Source organism: Pongo pygmaeus, chromosome 12 (genome assembly GCF_028885625.2).
Source record: "Pongo pygmaeus isolate AG05252 chromosome 12, NHGRI_mPonPyg2-v2.0_pri, whole genome shotgun sequence".
Taxonomy (NCBI): domain Eukaryota; kingdom Metazoa; phylum Chordata; class Mammalia; order Primates; family Hominidae; genus Pongo; species Pongo pygmaeus.
In genome coordinates, this window is record NC_072385.2 from 94,797,031 (window position 1) to 94,819,550 (window position 22,520).

The 22,520-nt window shown below is 33.9% G+C and overlaps 1 protein-coding gene across 4 annotated transcripts in view; it reads left to right on the forward strand.

The window, feature by feature from the left end:
* The window catches only part of SOS1 (SOS Ras/Rac guanine nucleotide exchange factor 1), a 143,262-nt gene that overhangs the window by 97,706 nt on the left and 23,036 nt on the right, over window positions 1–22,520 (forward strand). For all 4 annotated transcript variants that reach the window (XM_054475501.2, XM_054475499.2, XM_054475500.2 and 1 more), the window contains exons 9-17: window positions 3,091–3,218; window positions 4,004–4,659; window positions 12,376–12,457; window positions 13,231–13,353; window positions 13,654–13,757; window positions 14,876–15,098; window positions 16,532–16,651; window positions 20,013–20,175; window positions 20,681–20,798. In XM_054475501.2, coding sequence (XP_054331476.1) covers window positions 3,091–3,218; window positions 4,004–4,659; window positions 12,376–12,457; window positions 13,231–13,353; window positions 13,654–13,757; window positions 14,876–15,098; window positions 16,532–16,651; window positions 20,013–20,175; window positions 20,681–20,798 — 1,717 coding nt within the window. The remainder of the gene's footprint in view (window positions 1–3,090; window positions 3,219–4,003; window positions 4,660–12,375; window positions 12,458–13,230; window positions 13,354–13,653; window positions 13,758–14,875; window positions 15,099–16,531; window positions 16,652–20,012; window positions 20,176–20,680; window positions 20,799–22,520) is intronic.

Consider the following 22,520-nt stretch of genomic DNA (forward strand, 5'->3'; position numbering starts at 1 on the left):
TATGTGTATGAGAATTATATATTTTGTCTACCATTAGGTATGTTTTCCTGAATTAAAAATATAAAAAGTTTATCCAGGACAAAATACCAAATGCTCAATATTCTGCTACCTGTTGGTTATTCAAGACTGAAAAATTGCCTCGTATCTTACTGACTTGAATTTCTCTGGGCTTTGCTTTTGAGTGATTAAATTCTCAGTCAACTCAGTGAACTAATTCATTGTTCAGTGGTGCTTTCATTAAATTTGCCTTTTCTTAAGGTATACAGCCAGCTTGTCTAACCCCCGACCCAACACAAATTCGTAAACTTTCTTAAAACATTATGAGATTTTTTTGCAATTTTTTAAAAGCTCATCAGCTCTCGTTAGTGTTAGTATATTTTATGTGTGGCCCAAGATAATAATTCTTCCAGTTTGGCCCAGGGAAGCCAAAATATTGTATACCCCTGGTATATAGCTTTCAATGTTAGATTATCTGCTGCTTTAAAGACTAAACTTGATAATGTTTAATGGTAACATTTTATTTGTCTCCCAGAATTCTGCCATGTGAGAGGCAAATAGTTTCAAATGATAGGGATGGAAGGTACTTTGAGAGATTACCTGGATTCCAGCCTTCAGCCTACCAGTAATATCTGTTAAGTAAAACCCTAGTATCTTTCTTTATGAACACCTGGCCATTGGCTTTCTTTAATCTAGCTGGCCATACTAAAGAACAATATTATGAATAAAAGATATTTGATTTTTGTATTAATGTGTACACTTTGAAAGTCTCTTATCCTTTGGAAAATATCTTTCATTACCCTTTTTATGTTGAGAATTTGAGAATTGTTATGCATAAATTTTTCTTTTTTTTTCTTTTTTCTTTTTTTTTTTTTTTGAGACAGAGTCTCACTCTGTTGCCCAGGCTGGAGTGCAGTGGCACGATCACGGCTCACTGCATCCTCTGACCCCTGAGTTCAAGCGATTCTTCTACCTCAGCCTCCTGAGTAGCTGGGACTACAGACGTGTGCCACCACGCCCAGCTAATTTTTGTATTTTTAGTAGAGATGGGGTTTCACCATATTGGCCAGGCTGGTGTCAAACTCCTGACCTCGTGATCCCCCGCCTCAGCCTCCCAAAGTGCTGGGATTACAGGCATGAACCACCATGCCCAGCCTAAATTTTTCTTTTACTTAACACAGTTAAGACTGAAAATTTTCCTAAAAATGTAGATTATGCCTCTAGTAGAAAGTATGGTGAGTTTTTAATAATGAATATAAGAAATCTGGATAATAAAAGCTAAGTATTAAACATTACAATATGGTATTCATTACTTCTAGAATATTTGACCATTAAAGTATTTTAAGTAAATTTTAATAAAAATGGTTTAGAATATAAGTAAGAAATCTGTTTACTTTTCACAGGTCATCAGTGCATGTGGTATGTGCGTGTGCATGCATGTAACTGATTTTTATCAATTGAAGCAGAAAGGAATGTGTTGTTGACCTTTAAGGAATACCTGTGAAAAACACAAAATCCTTAAAGTACTAATGTACTAATGAATACTTAAGCTAATTGAAAAGTAAACTTCTAGCCAGGCATGGTGGCCCACGCCTGTAATCCCAGCACTTTGGGAGGCCGAGGCAGGCAGATCACTTGAAGTCAGGAGTTTGAGACCAGCCTGGCTAACATGGTGAAAACCCATCTCTACTAAAAGTAAAAAAAAAAAAAAAAAAAAAAAATTAGTCAGGCGTGGTGACAGACACCCATAATCGCAGCTACTCGGGAGGGTGAGGCAGGAGAACTGCTTGAAGCTGGGAGGCAGAGGTTGCAGTGAGCTGAGATCGCAGCACTGCACTCTAGCCTGAGGTACAGAGCGAGACTCCATCTAAAAAAAAAAAAAAGAAAAATAAACTTCTTTATAAATCGCTTTGAATATTTCATGATTGTATATCTCAAGTCTTTTCGTTTATGGTAGAGAGTAGGTATTCCTAAATTGTTGGATGAAAACTCTATTGATAAAATGTTATTTTATTTTAATAGACGGTATCTCAAACTCCTAGGCTTAAGCGATCCTCCCACCTGGGCCTCCCAAAGTGCTGAGATTATAGGCATAGGCCATTGCAGCCAGCCAATATGTGATTTCTTAACTTTTCCTTTTGGTAACCAGGAACAGGTTTAGATGTATGAGTGAATTATTGTGACTCATACATCTGTTAATTGCTAGCTTGAATCATAGCCACCTTACTGTATTGACAGTTAGTTACTGATGACTTAGTTCTTGTTAAGTAGAGACGTTCTGTCTGACATAGATATTTGCCAGTAATAGAAAATATGCTTGAGTTTCATAAATATGTATATTACAGCTTCACTCAAAATCTTAATGTGGATATGGACGAAGTTCTTTATTATACTAATGTTAATTCTGTAGTATAATTACAGAGAAAACCATTTACACTTACATTGTGTGTTACCATTTACAAAGTGCTTTGGTTTTTAATAACAACCCCTAAAAGTAGGCAGGGTAGGCTTTTTATAAGCCTTATTTGGCAGATGGGAAAAGTAAGGCTCAGAGATCAAGTGACTTGCCCCAAGGTCACACAGAAGTAGAGTCAAAATTTGATCCTAGATTTTGTAATTGAGATTCCTTCTACTATATTGCATCGTTCTCTGTATATTTATCTTCCTTATCATCTCAATATTGTATAACAATAATATAGGGATCAGAAACCTAAGACCAAATTCCACACTTAAAAAAAAAAAACCTTGTCTACATGCTTAGTGCTATGCTAACTCCTATGATAATTCAGTAGATCGATTATGCTCCCCATTTCTTTTCAGTGGTATGCACCTTGAAAAACTACATATTACTGCCTGTCACAAGATGTAACCCATCTTAACACTGCTAATCTTGGTCTTTTAATGTAGAAAACTTGGTTGTGTATTAATAGTAACACACAAGAAAAACACTTTTAAAAAGAATATTTGATGACACATTTAAAATTTTTATTGTGGTGACAGTTGAATAAATGTTATTTTTATCCTTAAATGAGTTTATTATTATTTTATCCAAAAGTGTACTACTGGTTCAGATTTGTCATTTTGGCTTTACAGCAGTTAGAAGAAAAAAGTGAAGATCAAGAAGACAAGGAATGTTTAAAACAAGCAATAACAGCTTTGCTTAATGTTCAGAGTGGTATGGAAAAAATATGTTCTAAAAGTCTTGCAAAACGAAGACTGAGGTGAATATTTTTACTTTTTAAAATATCCTTCTTTTTACCCTGAATATTGTGGTGTAAATTCAGGGATCCCAGTTCCCTCCTCAAGTAAACAATGAAGAAAATAGTTTTAGTGACAAGCCTGGTCTTTTAGAGGAAGTGACATCAAAGCCAAGAGAATTGTTATTGTTTGAAAAACCTTTCATATTTGTGCATTTTCCTTGCATACTCCCAGACAAGACCTCCTGAGAGTCAACTGGTAAGCTAAAGGAGAGACAGAGTAAAATGTATCGGGTAGATTTATGTTGGCATCGTTATTCTGTCAAAGTAAAATTATTAGTGTCCTTTATTTTAGGGATTATATAACTTGAAGCATTAATTCAGATAACATTGCTTCCAGTTTCCTAATTATAATATGTGCTACATATTTTTAGCTTTGGGTCTTGTCCATTTAAACTCTTCTAAATAATTTATTTTAATCTTTCAGATTACTTTTTTTTTACTGTATTGGGCTACTTTTTATTTGTCATTCTAAATATTTAGTAGCCAAGATAGAAATAATCATTTTGTAGTTACATTTAAGGAGAATTTTGTCAGCAATCATTGTGCTTTTTAGAACACTGAAAAAAATTTCTAGGTTGCTTTAATTTTCAAAATTGTGTAATTTTGTAATACTAATCTATTTGGGGAATTAGTGAATACCTTCTCAGTGAGACTTGTAAAAATCTACTTTTACACTTTCCCTTACTTACATGAACTCTAGGTTTTCTGTCATCTGTGTACTAATAATGTCTTTTTCTTTATTCCAGTGAATCTGCATGTCGGTTTTATAGTCAGCAAATGAAGGGGAAACAACTAGCAATCAAGAAAATGAACGAGATTCAGAAGAATATTGATGGTTGGGAGGGAAAAGACATTGGACAGTGTTGCAATGAATTTATAATGGAAGGAACTCTTACACGTGTAGGAGCCAAACATGAGAGACACATATTTCTCTTTGATGGCTTAATGATTTGCTGTAAATCAAATCATGGGCAGCCAAGACTTCCTGGTGCTAGCAATGCAGAATATCGTCTTAAAGAAAAGTTTTTTATGCGAAAGGTACAAATTAATGATAAAGATGACACCAATGAATACAAACATGCTTTTGAAATAATTTTAAAAGATGAAAATAGTGTTATATTTTCTGCCAAGTCAGCTGAAGAGAAAAACAATTGGATGGCAGCATTGATATCTTTACAGTACCGGAGTACACTGGAAAGGATGCTTGATGTAACAATGCTACAGGAAGAGAAAGAGGAGCAGATGAGGCTGCCTAGTGCCGATGTTTATAGATTTGCAGAGCCTGACTCTGAAGAGAATATTATATTTGAAGAGAACATGCAGCCCAAGGCTGGAATTCCAATTATCAAAGCAGGAACTGTTATTAAACTTATAGAGAGGCTTACGTACCATATGTACGCAGGTAAGAAATATGAAGTTGCCTGTCACTTTTGTTTTCCTGCTTCAAACTGAATTTGTTTCCTGCATGGGTTATTGTGCCTAAAATAGAAAAGAAACTAACAACCAAAGACCTCTTTTCTTTGACTAAAAATACCCCACTTTATATTTCTTTGCAATGTTTTACTTTTTCTACTACACTTACATACTTTTTTTTAACCTTACCATCAGTTATAGATGAGAAAATGAGGTCACTTGGCTAAATTTATCCAGTTAGAAAGTGACAGAAACAAGACTAAAGTTAGTAATAAATCATCATTATTGTGATCTAAAAAGTTTTTACTCCTTTATCTTTTTTCTTTCTTCTCTTCCCATTACTGAAATTATAAAGTAAATAAAAATTTTAATATAACAAAATTGTGCTGGTAGTACAAATATACACAGCATTGCTTTCTCTCAATTTCCACTCCTAAACCTGATTATTTAATATTAAATGTTGCAATCCTGGAAGCCAAGGATTCCAGTTTTATTATAATTTTTCACCTAGAAATGTCTATAGTCAGTGTATTTATTTTACTGACTCAAAAATTTAAAAAATCATAGGAAATGTAAATAGGCTGCCTAGATTTTACATGAAAAACAAATAGGTTGTTGTCATTTTTTTCCATATAAAGCTGTTTTTTGAGAGGTACAATTTTTCGGTAGTATGACCTGCCAATTTAGTTGTGCTTCACCAACTTTCTCTATGTTCTTTATGATCTAGACTACAACTATAAAAATGTTTTTTATTCAGTTGCCCAAAATTTGTGATTGCAAAATACTTCTTTTCTGCTTAAGGGATTTTTAAGGCTATAAAAGTTCAAATTGCCCTTCTTGCCACATTTTCCTGGTTTTTAAGTCCCCTTAGAGGACTCATAGAATTTTTATAACATGAGCATTCTAAACTTTATCATTTCATCCTAAGTACTTTTGTTTGGGGTTCCTAGACTCATTTGGAGTAAAATTAATCTTTAGATTTTCCTCTGTGTTTGTAAGAAAGAAGTTTTAATTTTTTTTTTTTTTTTTTTTTTTTCCTGTAGAGCATTGTAAGAAGACTTACTACTAGTGTTTACTTCACAAGTCAGTGATACTTGGGCAGGAAAACATTTTCAAATTACAAAATTTTTAATTGTTTCTGTAAGACTTGATTGAGTGATAGAAGTTTTCTCTAAATTGCTATATTTCACAAAGTTAATTTATGATTATTAATAAGCAGCTGAAGAATGACAACTATTGTCTGGGGAACTGTCCCTTTTATTTATTTTTTTAAATGAGGACACTTTAAAGCAAAATTAACTGGAACAAGCTGCTACTTGTTTTGTAGTCCTGAAAGTCTTCTTTCCTTAATGTGTACAATGTTAGCTAAAGTCCCTGGACATGGTACTTTTGTAATGATGTTTCGTTAGTTATTTCTGTCTGATACTTCTTTTCTATATCAATTTTTAGCTTTGGTATATAGTAATATTTTGAGTGCTTTTACTTATAATGAATATAAAACACTTAAATTTCAAGATTTATAGAACTTTGCCAAAGTTAAGTGTATTGAAAATTTAAGTTGATGAGATTATTTTACTTAAAAAAAAGTAAGTTTTAAAAAAATTCCTTCCAATAATTTTTTGAGAAATAAAAGGCCAGTGTTGTGGCTAAGTTTTTTGACATTTTTCTTTTCTGTCTTCTTTTGAAGCTTAACTGAATATTTTAATTTATGTCATAAATATATTACTGGTGAAACTGGAGTCTACAAGCAGCTTTCGTGAGTTGCGGTTTACAGTACACACAAATTAGTGTTAACTGTTAGCTTATTTGGGCTATTCTGTAAAGTCTGTTACTGAAGTTATTACTGGCAACATAGAATGGTTTTTAATAGACCATCTATGAACTTGTAAAACTGAAATGGACTTTTAAGGCCTCACTACAATGGTAACAGATCAAGTTACCATTTGTTTTTAAGAACTACTGGTCTGCTCTTCTCCTCTCATCTTTCTTCAGCCTCCCCAAAGAAAAAAGGGATTTGTGATTTGGTTAGTAGGTATGTTTATTGGAGAACATACAGTACAGGTTGTGGCTTACACTGAAACAAAGCTAACATTTAACTTACACATTTTTATTTTATTATATAGAATTGTAATAAAAGACATTGGATATAATACATGAGAAAATTTAATGAATACTATAAGACACCACTTACAGACATCTTTTAGATTATTATAGTTTGGTTAGACATTGTCATAAAAACAGAAGAGAAACTGGTTTAACTTTACTTTATTCAGACTTCACTGTGGTGTCAGCCAACTGTATCCCTCAGATATTTTAACAGTAATGTACAAAATGGAGCTATAGATCTCTAATGCTAAAAGAGATGTCCAAGCCTTCACTTTGTAGACAAATCCCAAGGCCCCTGAAGATTATATGATTTGCCAGAAGTTCTATTACGAGTTAATTCCAGAACAAGTCAAGAATTAGGTTTCTTGACTCTAAAATAAAGTATATTTTCTACCATGTTACATTGACTCATATAAGGTGATTGTTTTCATGAATAGAATATGTTGTAATTTTTAAATTTTATATGTTAATAATTAAGTAAAAGGATCTAGTACAGATGTGAGCTCATAAAAAATAAATAAATTCCTTGGTTTGAACTGCCAATAATATAAATGGCTTGTTCATTTCTGGGCAAACGTGTGTACTATGAAGATATTGTCAGTAATTTTTTCTTGAAATAGGATATAGGTAAGCTCTGACTATAGATACACTTCCATTGGAATGCATAGATTTTTTATGTATAGATACTGGTCATTATTATTTTATTTTTTTACAAAACCCAATCATTAGTCTATTGATGTAGTTTGCTCTCTAAAGGGAAAGCTTTGTGGAAAGAAAAATTTAAATTTAGGTGAATTAGAAAGTGGTTAACTTGCTTAAAAGATTGCAACAGGGTCTTATGTGGAATCTAATTTATAGCTTGTCTCTCAGATTCAGTGTTTCTGGATGTATCATAATTTGCTAACTATATCAGAACTTTGGGATTTGTCCCAAAAACTAGGGGAAAAATTATCCAATTGGATGGATCATTCTAAATCTGGCAATGGTATGAAGAGACTATTTCCTTATCCTAAGCAAGAAAGCACAAAGCAATATGCACAAATAAAAAGTTGAGAGTAGGAATTTCACGTCTGTTACAGAGTTGTTGTAGGCAACAAAGTACAAGTTAATGAGACCTAAAACAACATGAGTAGAGAAATGGTAGGTGATGCTGTGTCCAGTTTGGTAGTCTATTTTAGAAAAATGAGATGACCCTGAAGTAAGGATAATAATTCAGAATTGACATTTTATGGGAAATAAAAGCTTTGCATATTGAAGTGAGGGAAAAGGTGTTTCCCTTGCCTGGGAATTTCTCTTTTACAGAAGATGGTATTGAAAAAACTTAAGCCAGAAGATCGTTTTCTTTAAAGTATTTACTGCTATTTTATACCTTCATATGGAAAAGCCTCAAAAACCTGAATTAGATTTATTTTGAGTTTGTGTCCTATATAAGCTCAGTTTCGGTGTTTTAACTTATTTAAATCTTTTGAACAATTTTTTATCTATAGGGCAGCGCTGTTCTATTTTTATAATCTGATTTTTTAAAAAAGTGTGTGTGCGTCAGCATAGCGTCTGTTTCCTTTTTTAAGGAATTCAAGACTGATTGTTTATAAATCCTTGTTGAGGAGCTTATTGTTTCTTGTAGCTTTTAAAATGGCTGCATTAAAGGGAGAATTATCACATGAACAGACATCCTGATTATAACAGTGTTTTACTATGGTGGTTGGGGGTGGGGTGGTCTTTACATAAATAACTTTTTTATGTAATAAATACTTTACAAATTTCATTGACCTTGTCAAATAAAATGTCATGTCAATCAAAATAGGCACATAAGGAAAAAGGATTGGATTATCACTTCCAATCTATATTCTGAACACTAATGTAGGTATACTCTGAGTTCCTAAAATTTTGAAGTATTGTACAGTAAAATATCAAATAATGGTTTTATAGTGAGGAAAACAGAGACAGCTAGAAGGTCAGCAGAAAAAAATAACTACAGCTTCTGTTTGAAATAATCTGGTTATTTTCTGTTTGAAAATAACCTAGCTATTTTGATTGGGGGAAGCAGATCAACTAGTGAACATGGTAGAAACCTTAGCGCAGGGATTTGAGAGTCAAGTAGCAGAGTAATGTTATCTCTAATGATGAGGGGGAATAACTGTAGAAAAAGTTTTGGTTGTTGACCATATTGAAATCATCAGGAGATCATGTTTGAGAAAGAACTTTGTGGAATTATCTCCACAAGCAAGTGATAAACAGAAAGGAGAATATAAAAATGGGCTGTTTTGAATTTTTTTCTATGATTATATGTTTTTGCTTATGTTTTAAAGCCAAACCCAGACTGCCTTTTGTATTTTTATGTGTTTACCTTTCATCTCTCTCTGCAACATGGTTTTAGAATATGGGTAGATAACTGCTGCTCCACAACTAACAATGGCAGTATAAAACTTAGCTTTTACCATTGCCTAATCAATGGAACTAGGTATCCTGTTTTCTTACAAAATTATATAACCTGTCCTTATTGATGGGCATTTGTTTATATTATCTTAGCTCTTTACATCATCAGTAAGATAAAGGTCTCCAGTGGTTAGTGACATGGTGTATGTTACAGTCATTGAAATGGAGAAACCAATCCAATAGAAATAAAAATAATGCCTGGAATTTTTATGCTTTTCTGTGTAAAATTTCAAATATAAGTATTTTGTCTTCTTAATATGTTTTTCATTCATTAGCAATTTTTCATTGCTTTAGACTAAAAATAGAATATAAATTAATACAAGCCTGGGACTATATGCAGCCTTTAAGATATTTTTTGAAAGTACTTAAATTTTTGCCAGATTTTCTTGGTTTGTTTTTAGTTTCTGCTGCTTTTGTCTTTTTGGCAAGACTACTCTTAATTCCAGTCAAGCTAAAAACAACTCTAGAACCTAATACAACAGTCATGATTATGGGAGTGTTTATTTCACTGCCAGCTGCAGAAACCCTGTACAGCATACAGGAAGGTACAGCTGTTAATTCCTAAAAGCTAGAAGAAGGCTGATGAAGAGTTACAGAATCACAATTAGACTGCTAATTTTTCAGTGACTTTCTGGTGCCTTTAACCAAGATTAGCAGTACAGGTACATTAATGTACATTAATCATTCATGTAAATTTCTATAGTGGTTATATAACTCAAGGTTTAATTCTTTATATTTAGATCTTACAGCTGTGGAAACTTTAAGGAGTTTCTTTAATCCAGGGAGGTTATACGGTATGATAGAAAAGAGCACTAAACCAGGAATCACATGATCTAGGTTCTGGGTCCATCTCTGCCACTCTACAGTATGACCTTAGATAAGTCTAGTTACATCTCTTCCTGCCCTGCTTACCTCACATAAATCATATGAAATAAGTTATGTCAAAGTTCTTTGAGAATGTTACATAATAGACCAAGAATTGGTGTGATCCCATTTGACTGTGGCACTGAGACACATCATGGCTTTCCCAGCATTATAATCAATTACTAAAGTACTGAAATAGCCAGAATTTTTGGCTTAAGAAGATGAAAAGTCTGTTTAGAAATAGCTTGCCTTTAAACATAGCCACAGTTTTCTTAAAACATACTTTAAGTCACTTAGAACTTGCTTTTATTCTGTTTTTCAACTTAAAATTCCTCTTGATGTCCCTCAACTTTTTAGCCTGATTTTCATGGCATTTGAGAAAATATGGAGGTGGGTGTTGATTTTAGATTTTTAGACTGAAATAAACTTTTCCTTTAAAAAGGGAGAGGGCACCCTAAGTTTGGAACACAGGTCAAGGATGCTTGGAGTACTCTGTACTGCGGGTATGGGCTCTCTCCAACAATGACAACTCAGCATCTCTCTAGTGGCCACTGCTTTTGCTTCCTAAACATGCTGTTTTGAGTAGCCTCACCTTACAAATAGATTTGCAGAACAGGAAGAAGATTCTTGAAAGGGAAGATTGTGATGAAACCGATAAAAATCTCTGTATTAAAATCTTGTACAGCCTTCTGTTTTAATATCTTTTCTTCTGGATGAGACATTAGTCTTTAACTTTTGAGGAACTCTGTAACTGAAGACAAACAATAAAATACCAACAGAGAGGAAATTATTAAAGGATTATATGTATTTAAATTACTTTTATCAGTAACCCACTCTAGCCTCAGAAGGTATAAAGCTAACGGAGAAGGGGACATTTAAAACCAATGTATTTTTATTCTGTAAATCTTTCTTTAACTTAAAATAGTATTTTAAATTCCAGGTTGTCTGATATTTAAATCAGTTATTATCTCAATGACCACATATATCAATAGATTGGAAGTATATTTCTGTTTTATGATAAATTCATGAATCTGCGTTTTGGGGAAAAAGTTATTATAAACATTTTATTTTAAGGCTAAACCTAGGATGGGTCTTAGTGAGAATCAGCCTAAAGTGAAATTTTCCAAACAATTGCTTTTGCTAAATCCTATGCTAATAAAAGACATTGTGTTTCTTACAAAACTTTGACCCACATTATGTAGCCTAACAGAAATAAAGGCATCTGCTACCCTCTATGAATTTACTATTGGAGTTTACCAGTCCCTAATACAAATAGGAAAAGAATGCTCCCAATAAAAGACTCAAGTTACTGAACTTTCCCCTCCTTTAAAAAAAAAAAAAAAAGATTTACAATTAAATGTGGGCCTTGATAAAATTTGAGTTATAGAAGTGAGTGATCTCTCCCCCCTATTATGGGAGATGTCTTTCCCCCTCTTTATGCAGAAGACAACAGCCCGAGTCTCTTGTGCTGGTGACAGCAGCCTTTCTCCACAACTTAGGAGAATACTGTTAAGGAGAGACGGGAGTAGGCCAGGCCTGGGGGAGTGATCACACTCAGCCTCTTGTTTTACTTCATGGAGATGTGAATGAAAAGTAGGTCCTTTCATGGAAGGGATTGGAGACTCCTATACTTATGATTGACCGCTCATTGTGACTACTTGAAATAAAGGCAATTAAAGGTTGGAATAGGACCAAACCAACATATTCTGTCATATTTAATATTTTAATAGCTTATAAGTATTTGTAAGCATCTTTAAGTAGTTGTGAGATTTTTAGCAAATAATTTAAAAACTGTATTTAATTTAAGCTACTACTTTATAAGTTCCAATTTCCAGTTGTATGCTCTGTTAACATGATTTAAAGAAAGCTAGATAAGTAATCCTAGATAAACTCATCTTGATGTAAGGAAAAGTAATGGGTTATTACTGTGGCCTTTCTCTTTATAAGGGGGATAAACCAACTGGTGATACTTTGAGATCCTGGTAGCAGGTGGGAGGGGAGCCTGGTTCCCTGCTTTACCTTTGCTTTTCTTTCTTGCTCATTCCTGTGGCCGATGAGTTTAAGATTATCTTGTCAGTGTGCAGAGGGCAAGAAATAAGCTGATGTAAAGTTTTAATATCACCACTAATTTAGGAGGCACTAAGCTAGCAGTGTATTACCAAGTCCAAAGCCTTCCACTTGGCAAAACATTTTGGAACCTTTAAACTTGACTATTTGATCTATTTTGAAAATGTACATAATAGTTATAATCATTTTGAATCAAAGAGTTTAATAAGATATTTTTCCTTTTTCTTCTTAGATCCCAATTTTGTTCGGACATTTCTTACAACATACAGATCCTTTTGCAAACCTCAAGAACTACTGAGTCTTATAATAGAAAGGTCTGTCCATTTAAAAAATATTTAAATTCATTATTTTTTGTTAAAAAAGAGATTGAGCTAAGATCTTACTTTTTCAGAAATGTTAGATGAGCTTTAAAATATACTTCACAAGCACTTTTTCAATAAAAATCTCTTAGATGAACATTTATTTTGTAATGTTAGCTTTTATTATTTCAATACAAAAATATTCTTTTTTGTATGTGAAAACTCAGTATTTGAAATTTCAAATTTACAGAACTAAAGATCTATATAAAATTTATAGAGTCAAGAAATTCAAATTTTGATGAGTTAGATGTTCTAAGTAAGTTTTCAAACATACTTCATGTTGAGTAAAATGGAACTTGTCAGTGAACAAATACCGTGATGGAAGGAAAATATTTCATGTACCCAAACAAAGAGCAGTCAGTTTTTCTGGAATTACCCTTAACAGTGATTATGTCACCTGATTTAGAGTAATTCCACAGACCAAAAATGAGTATCAGTCCCGTAACTTTATAGTCACATTTATTTTTAGAATTTGCATGTATTCTTTATTTTGTTTTTAGTTAGTTTTATCTATATTGGCAAGTACTAATTTCTTTTAAAAATTTTAAAATAATTTTATTAGCCTTTAATACTATAGAAGTCTCACTTGTTTACACTGATATGCATATCTTTAGTAATTTTTTACAGTATTCTCTTGATTTTGCTGACTGGTGAAAATGTTTGTGGTTTTCTATTTGTATAACTCGATATAATTAGTTTTTTCATTAATTTGTTCTATTTTATGTTAGGTTTGAAATTCCAGAGCCTGAGCCAACAGAAGCTGATCGCATAGCTATAGAGAATGGAGATCAACCCTTGAGTGCAGAACTAAAAAGATTTAGAAAAGAATATATACAGCCTGTGCAACTGCGGTAAGCATTAAATAAATGAAGTAAATAAGTCTTTATCAAACTTTCGTTTCAATGTTGACGTATATAAGGACCTTTCCCTAACAAGGAGAGGGGTGACAATAAAATTAGTAAATTAAATTTACTAATTAGAGCAGTTATCAGAAATTATAGTATAAGCCTTATAGAATTTTGGAAGTGTTAAGCACACTGATAAGATTAATTTGGTAAGAGTTACTGTGTTTTCATTTGTATTGTACCATGCATTGTGATAAACATTTATGTTTGATTCCCATGTAATTCAATTCTGTGTTAATGCCATAGAGTATTAAATGTATGTCGGCACTGGGTAGAGCACCACTTCTATGATTTTGAAAGAGATGCATATCTTTTGCAACGAATGGAAGAATTTATTGGAACAGTAAGAGGTATGTTTTTTTTTTAGGTGCCTAGTTTTATATGTAATAAAATTACCAACACGGTGACTATCAATTGATGTCATTGGGGCTCAGTAATATAAGATGTTTATAATAGTACCAGCATAACCATTTCAAAAAGTTAAAAATTTTCATCAAACAACATTTAGACCTGCAAATTGCTCAACAGTCACCCTGTTGATCCAATGTATTTTCATTTAGTGACTCAACTTACTGATTATTTTAGAGTTGATTAAGCCAAGTCTTCATATATATCCCAAAGTATGAGGGCATTTGGGAATTACATTGTGCCATTACAACACCACTGATGGAGGTCGAGTGGGCCACAGGCGAATAGAATCAGAGAGGAAGCAGAGTGGGTTAAATTGAGAGTCTGTGTCTAACACTGCCACTAATCAGATACATGACTTTGGGCAAAATCACTTAGATTCTTTAGACTTCAGTTTTCTTATCAATAACATAAGGAGCTAGGTTTGTTGATCTCTAAGGTTTTCCTTCTAGTTTTAAAGATTATATGAGTGTATGGCTCTAAGGATGTCTTAGACAAACTTATTTTTATTTCCTTTGTATGCTCTAAATGATAATCAGAAAATAGTTAAATAATAGTACCTTTCATGTACAATACAAAACAGAGCCACATCAAAACTCACACTAAAAATGAAGGAATCAGTCCTCTGGCACTGATATTTATTGGTTTATAAAATGCAATGTTAATTAGATTAATAGTGTGTATAATCTATCCTTATAAATCTTGTGATTTACATAAGATATACCTTTTCTTGGAGGATTATAAAATAATATATTAAACTGAAGATCAGAACAATGGGGTGGACAATCTCTACAAATTAAGTACTTCCTAATTGTATTTGGAAAGGATCTGGAAGAATACATACCAGGATATTAACAGTGGTTACCCAAGTGGAGAAGAATAAGATTAGGATTGGGGACCGGGAAATGGAAAAGGAGAACTTGCATTTTTCATTTTGATCATTTGAACTTTTTATAGCAAAGATACATTCAGGTATCATCTGTGATTTTAAGCCATTTTTAAAATATAAAATATTAAATAAAGAATATTTAAATGTTATTTAAAATATAATGTATTGCAGGTAAAGCAATGAAAAAATGGGTTGAATCCATCACTAAAATAATCCAAAGGAAAAAAATTGCAAGAGACAATGGACCAGGTCATAATATTACATTTCAGAGTTCACCTCCCACAGTTGAGTGGCATATAAGCAGACCTGGGCACATAGAGACTTTTGACCTGCTCACCTTACACCCAATAGAAATTGCTCGACAACTCACTTTACTTGAATCAGATCTATACCGGTATGTAATTTAACATTCAAGCTGAAAAATCATTTCAAAAGAGTTAATTTTTAAAATGAAATACTGATTTCTGCCTTATAGGGTTGTCATAAGACTTAACTGAAATATTACATGAAGTGTCTAGTAATAAGGCCAGGCAGGCAGTTCCTGTTCTTTCACTCCCCTGGTCCCTCTAGCTGAATTTACACCTTCTGTCTTTCTGTGTTCACCCCTAGTTGGTAAGGCTAGGTTCAAATCCTGGCTTTACCAATTGCTGGCCCTGGGCAACTTTAACCTCCTTGTGTGACTTTATCCTTCTGCCCCTTATTTTCCTCAAGAGTAAAATGGGGCTACTGATAGTACCTACTCCTGGGGCTGTTTTGAGGTTTGCAAGTCAATATATGTACATTACCTAGCACAGAGTAAGGGCTCAATAAATGTTAGCTACTGCTTTATTGTGAACTTAGAGCCATTATAGTCTTTTTTAGTTTATCATACTACATTGATGTAATTATCTCAAAAATGTCCTTCTGATTTTAAATGGAGACTATTTAGAATCTTAAATTATTCATTTTTTAATAACTAAATGAGAAAATGAGCTAAATTTATAGATTTCCCATTAAAAATCATATTTCTGAAAATTACAGTGTTAGAATCTATTTTATTTCCTAGGACCCTTTTGTGGTAGGTTTTTTTCCCCTCCTCCTTTAGACCAAAAGAAAAAAAAAAGATGTGTGAATGCATTGATTACTGTACGCTCTTTGAACTGATTATAACAGATATCATTACTTAAACGTCTACTTTGTCACCCTAATTATTAATAATGTTTATAAGTGCTGGGAAAGATATTATGGAGGAGTCTCAACCTTGCCCAAAGCAAAATGCTACTATAAAGCAACGCTAAAAGTACACAGGTATTTCCATAAAAATAGTTTTTAAAAACAGTTTTTAAAGGCCGGGCGTTGTGGCTCAGTCCTGTAATCCCAGCACTTTGGGAGGCCAAGGTGGGGGTGGATCATCCGAGGTCAGGAGTTCGAGACCAGCCTGGCCAACATGGTGAAACCTTGTCTCTACTAAAAACACAAAAAATTAGCCAGGCGTGGTGACGGGCACCTGTAATCCCAGCTACCCAAGAGGCTCAGGCAGGAGAATCACTTGAACCTGGGAGGCGGAGGTTGCAGTGAGCAAAGATCATGCCATTGTACTCCAGCCTGGACAACAAGAGTGGAACTCCATCTTAAAAAAAAAAAAAAAAAAAAAAAAGAAGTTTTAAAAAAATCCATAAGGAAATATGCATAATTACACTTTTTTGTTATACCTTGTTTTCATAGACCTTTCTGTTGGTATAAGAGGAAAGTTCATATGAGAGTTTAGTTTTTATCTCCTTTACTTAATAAAACAATGTCTATATAGAGGAAAAAGTATCATGTAGAATTATGTATTGATGATTTTAGAGCTGTACAGCCATCAGAATTAGTTGGAAGTGTGTGGACAAAAGAAGACAAAGAAATTAACTCTCCTAATCTTCTGAAAATGATTCGACATACCACCAACCTCACTCTGTGGTTTGAGAAGTAAGTATTCCTAGCATTCTTATATTTTATAGCTGTCAGCTATGTTACGAATTTCAATGTAATTTTTTTGTTTGTTTTTTTTGAGAGGGAGTTTTGCTCTGTCACATAGGCTGGAGTGCATTGGCATATCGGCCCACTGAAACCTCCACCTCCCAGGCTGAAGCGATCCTCCCACCTCAGCCTCCAGAGTAGCCAGGATTACAAGTGTGTGATATCACACTCACCTAATTTTTCTTTTTTTTGAGACAGAGTCTGGCTCCGTTGCCCAGGCTGGAGTGCAGTGGCATGATCTCAGCTCACTGCAACCTCCACCTTCCGGGTTCAAGCAATTCTCAGGCCTCAGCCTCCTGAGTAGCTGCAACTACAGACGCGCACCACCACACCCAGCTAATTTTTGTATTTTTAGTAGAGATGGGGTTTCACCACATTGGCCAGGCTGGTCTTGAACTCCTGACCTCAAGTGATCCACCCATCTTGGCCTCCCAAAGTGCTGGGATTACAGGCGTGAGCCATCGCTCCTGACCAGTGCAATTTTATTTCTGTATGTCTCATGTCTTTTTCCTCTATTCCTCCTTTCTTTTGCATTGAGTGTTGATGAAAATGATAATATTTGTCATTAGAAAATGTTGAATGTTTTTCTAATGTAGCATTAATTTTTTTCATTAACTTTTTTTGAGGTCCTTTTAGTGGTTGCCTGGTTGCCTTACAGTTTACCATACACGTCTTATCAGAATCAGCTTCAGACTTATAGTAGCTTAATACCAGTGACATATGAAATATTACTCCTGTGTAGCTCTATTCCCTTTCTCCCTTTTTTTTGTGGTACTGTAATACATATTACATCTTATTAATGATGCAAATCAAAGAATACATTGTTACAGTTATTACTTTACCATTTGTCATCATCCTCTTAGCCCATTAAAGCTTTGCTGTCACCCACCTCCTTTGTGCATTATTGGCAACATATTACACATATATTACATTTCTATGTTATAAACTCAACAATGTTTATTATATTATTTTATACAGTTGTTTAAGTCAGTTATGAGAAGAAATGAGAAAAAAAAAACGCATTTACAAAATGTCTTTAATAATTACACAATTACCTTTACTGATGGTCTTTGTGTGGATTCGAATTACCATCTGGGATCACTTGCTTTTCAGCCTGAAGAACTTCCTTTAGTATTTCTTCTGGAGGGTCGGCTAGCAACAAATTCTCTCAGTTTTTGTTTATCTGGGAAAATCTTTATTTTACCTTCATTTTTGAACAACAGCTCTATCTTCAAGTTAATATTTTTTTTTCAGTTCAAATATACTATTGAGCTTTTCCAGTAAGTTTTTTATTTCAGTTATTGTACTTTTTAATTCCAGAATTTCCCTTTGGTTCCTTTTTATAGTTTGTCTCTTTAATGATATCCTCTCTTTGATGCACATTGTCATCAATACCTTCCTTTCCTTCTTTTTCATGCTTTCCTTTAATTCTGTGACCGTATTCATAATGGCTACTTAGAAATCTTTTTTGTTATTGTTAAATCTGACATTTGGTTGCTCTCACAGGCAGTTTCTGTTCCTTCCACCCCCTCCGCCCCACCCCCGCCCCGTGTAAGAGTCATACTTTCCTATTTGTTTGCATACCTCATCTGTTTTTGTTGGAAACCTGACATTTCAGATAATATATTGTAGCAACTCTGAGTACTGCTCCTCATTCCCCAGCCCCCTTTCCAGGGCTTCTTATTGCTTGGCAGTGGTACTGGAAAGACTCATCCACTCCTTACCTGACCGCACACACCCAGCTATGAAACTCCACAATTTGCCAGCTGATTGCTCTGATGTTTTCAACAATTTTCTGGTGGCATAAATGCTATACAAAATAATGCAAGCAAATTGTGGCTCCTTTGAAGGAATAGTTTCTGAGATTTCTGTTTGATACTTGTTCCGACCCCAGGAGGGCTCCTCTCAGCCGTCTTATTTCCTAGTTCTCTCCTGCAAACTACTCTGCCTACAGTCTAGGGTGTATCTTCATTAGATCCACAAATCTCTTCCCCATTGCCTTTCACCACAATTTCCACTGTTCCTAAGGGCACCATTAAATTTAAACTACTTTATACTTTGTTGCAAATGACAAGAGATTAGGAGCTATCTGTTTGAAACAGGGCTCTGGGGCTGGGGACAATGGCAAGCTCTTCTCTGAGTGACACTTCTGCCCTAGGAGCTAAGTGCTTGGTTGAGCAGGTAGAGTGGCAGATGGATGCTACTGTAGCCTGAGGTCTTCTACCTGCCTCTTCTGGCATGGAACCACGCCCTCAGGAACCAGAGGAAGGGCTCTTTTCTCAGTATGCTCAAAACATCACACCCAAGGTAGAGTCTCCATTCCATAAGTGGAAGTTGGGCAAAAAAGGGTATTCCCACTTCTCAGCTGCACTCAACTGGGACTTGGCCTCGGCAACAGGCAGCGGGGACAGGATGAGAAAACTGAAGTCCTGCTCCTGCACCTCGCTGGGAGCTAGGTGTTCTTGACTGCAGGAATCTGGAGTAGATGCTCAGTTCACCCTCACTGAGCTGGCAGAAAGAAGGGAGGAACCAGTCTTGGTTCACATACCACAGACTCTCTCCCCTCTCTTACCAAATTTTTGTAGATTTTCCTAAATAGATGTTTCTTTTGCCATTTGCTTTCAGGGCCATTACTAGAGACTTTAAATGTGTGTGTGCGCGCGTGTGCATGTGCGTGTTTGTGTGTATGTGTGTTTTAATAATTTTTACCAGTTTCACTCAGTGAAGCTCCTCATACTATCATACCACAAGTCCAGAATCTCAATGCAATTATATATATTAGGTTGGTGCAAAAGTAATTGCAGTTTTTGCCATTATATTTAATGCTGTTCCTAGAAATGTAGGAAACATAGGAACAGAGCTGTTCCTAGAAATGTATGTAGCCAATAATATATGAAAGAAATTGAGCATTAATCACTAAAATCTTGCAATTAGATGAAGAATAGAACACAACAGAATTCTTGAATTCTACTAGAATACACCCACATCACAAAGACCTCACAAAGACCTACATACATTCCACAAGATAGTGGCCTCACCAGTTAGTTCTAATGCTAATAGAGGATGCACCAAATATAGTAGGAAAATGATTGTTTGACTGTACCAGTCTAGAAGACAGGAAAGGGCAGTATGCCTGACTGGAGGCACTGCCTTTCCTTCTATCAGTCACCCTGAATGTCTCTTCTCTACAGTAGTTATACTATAGCCACCCCCCTACTCTCTACATTATTTTATTTACTAAATTCTTTAAGCTATAACTTTATTGGAAAAACTCTAAAACCTTTAGTTCACTTTTTTTTTTTATTCCCAGATGTATTGTAGAAACTGAAAATTTAGAAGAAAGAGTAGCTGTGGTGAGTCGAATAATTGAGATTCTACAAGTCTTTCAAGAGTTGAACAACTTTAATGGTGTCCTTGAGGTCGTCAGTGCTATGAATTCATCACCTGTTTACAGACTAGACCACACATTTGAGGTAGGTTTCTTTCTACATGTGTTTTTAAAATGAACTTTCATTCCCTATTACAAAAATTAGATTTTTAACAATTATTATCTTTAATTTTTAAATGTCTCATTTGTCTTTTCAGTAGATTAAAAGACTGAATTATCTAAGTTTTGTAATGAATTGGTTGCTTTTTAAAAATTAAGCATTCCTATTAAAATGTATTCACAGGTCCCAGCCTAAGCTAGAAGAAGAAAAAATTTTCGGCACTTAATTTGTAAGAGAATGTACAATTAAATGTTCACATAATTGTGTAAGGAATGACATGATAAACTAGATCTCTCTCTGTCTCTCTCACACACACACACACTTTAAGTTTATACAGGTCTATGAAGATAATTTATTTGAAGCAATGTTACAGTCATAAAATCAAATTGATACTGTTGTATTTGGGCGTTTCTGTTAGCCTAGTATTTTTTTTGACAAGACCTTTGATTCCTTTTGTAAACTTATGCCTCCTATTTTTTTTTCCTTATAGCAAATACCAAGTCGCCAGAAGAAAATTTTAGAAGAAGCTCATGAATTGAGTGAAGATCACTATAAGAAATATTTGGCAAAACTCAGGTCTATTAATCCACCATGTGTGCCTTTCTTTGGTAAGTATTTCTTTCTGAATTTTTATTGCATTTCTGGATAAAACAAAACACTTATTTCATTAAATGACTGAATAATTACATGTGTAATATGCCAGCAGAAAATACTTGTTTGATCAATATTTAGCACCTGAAGCCTTTTATAATTTTTCTCATTAAGACTTAAGGTCAAGTCTAATATACATTTCATTTTCTATTTTCATCTTAGGCAGCCATTAGATATTATATAATACTTGTGTTTTTACATTTATAAAAGCCTTTTTAATTGAATTTTAATAAACTAAATACAGCAGAGGTATAGCCAAACTCAACTATATTTATAATCATTTTTATAAACAGTTTCACATGGCTAAAAATCATAGTGTGCCTGCTGTACCTTTGGGCCCACACCTCTGGCACATCAAAATTTTATTCTCTTCATCCCCTCTTATTTTTCCCCTTCTGCATCAGAGGAAGGAAGTACCTTTTCCTTCCTTTTTAGGACTGAATCTACCACCTGAATCTCCCTTTCTGTAGGTTCCTCTATCTTTTTCCGTTCTTTATTTCCTGTATTTTCATGTATTCAATATCTCTTTCCTACTTTCATCTTTTCTCTGCCTGAGTATATGCTCTGATGATCCTTCTTTTGAATGCTTATAGAAATTATGATCTCTCTATAGTCTCTTTAGTATGTGCTATAGTTTCTTCTAGCCTTTTCCTCATCTATATCTATTTTTTATATAGTTTTAAATTCTACTGCATGTAACAATGTTATGTCCTGATACCTTTAATATATTTTCCCACATTTTATTGTTTGGGCTTTATAGCAACCATTTTTGTATTTACTTCTAATCTTTTTGCTGTGCACATTGTACATAATTGTAATTGTATGATGTGCATATTAAGGTTATTCACTTATCATATCTTATATTTTTGTATTTTATTAAATAATCTTAATTATTTATAATGGCTGCATAATATTCCGTAAAGTTGGACAATTTATTTAACCATTACCCTGTGATTGGACACATTGTTTCCAGCTTTTTTGCTTTCCAAATAATTTTCTGATTCACATTTTCATTTGTACTATTTTTCTGTATTTGAAAATATCTTCTTGAGACAAATAACCAGAGGAGGAATTACAGTAGTGCTCCCATCTCCACGGTTTCACTTTCCACGGTTTCAGTTATCCATGGTCAGCTGTGGTCCAAAAACGAGATATTTTGGGAGAGAAAGACCACATTCATGTAACTTTTATTACCAATAGAGTGTTATAATTGTTCCATTTTATTATTAGCTATTTTTAATCTTACTGTGCCTAATTTATAAATTAAGCTCATAGGTATGTGTGTATGTGTATATGTATGTATAGGGTTTAGTACTACCTATAGTTTCAGGTATCCACTGGGGATCCTGGAACATATCACCTTTGGATAAGGGAGGGACTACTATACATAGGTTAAAAGATGTCCATTTTTAAACTGTTGATATGTAATTTTAAGTTGCTTTCTGAAAGGCTGCCATGAGAAGTGTATGACATTTATGCTGCCATCAAGTGTATGACAAAGCAGATTTCATCCCATGGTTTCCAATTTTGGATACTTTTTTTTTTTCATTTCTATTATTGCAACTACTAAGCTATTTGTTGCAATAATTTCCATTCTTTGATTACTGTGGAGATTTTTTTCATACATTTCTTTAATATTTGCATTTCCTCTTGTCCATGTCATTTTTCGTATCTCCTGC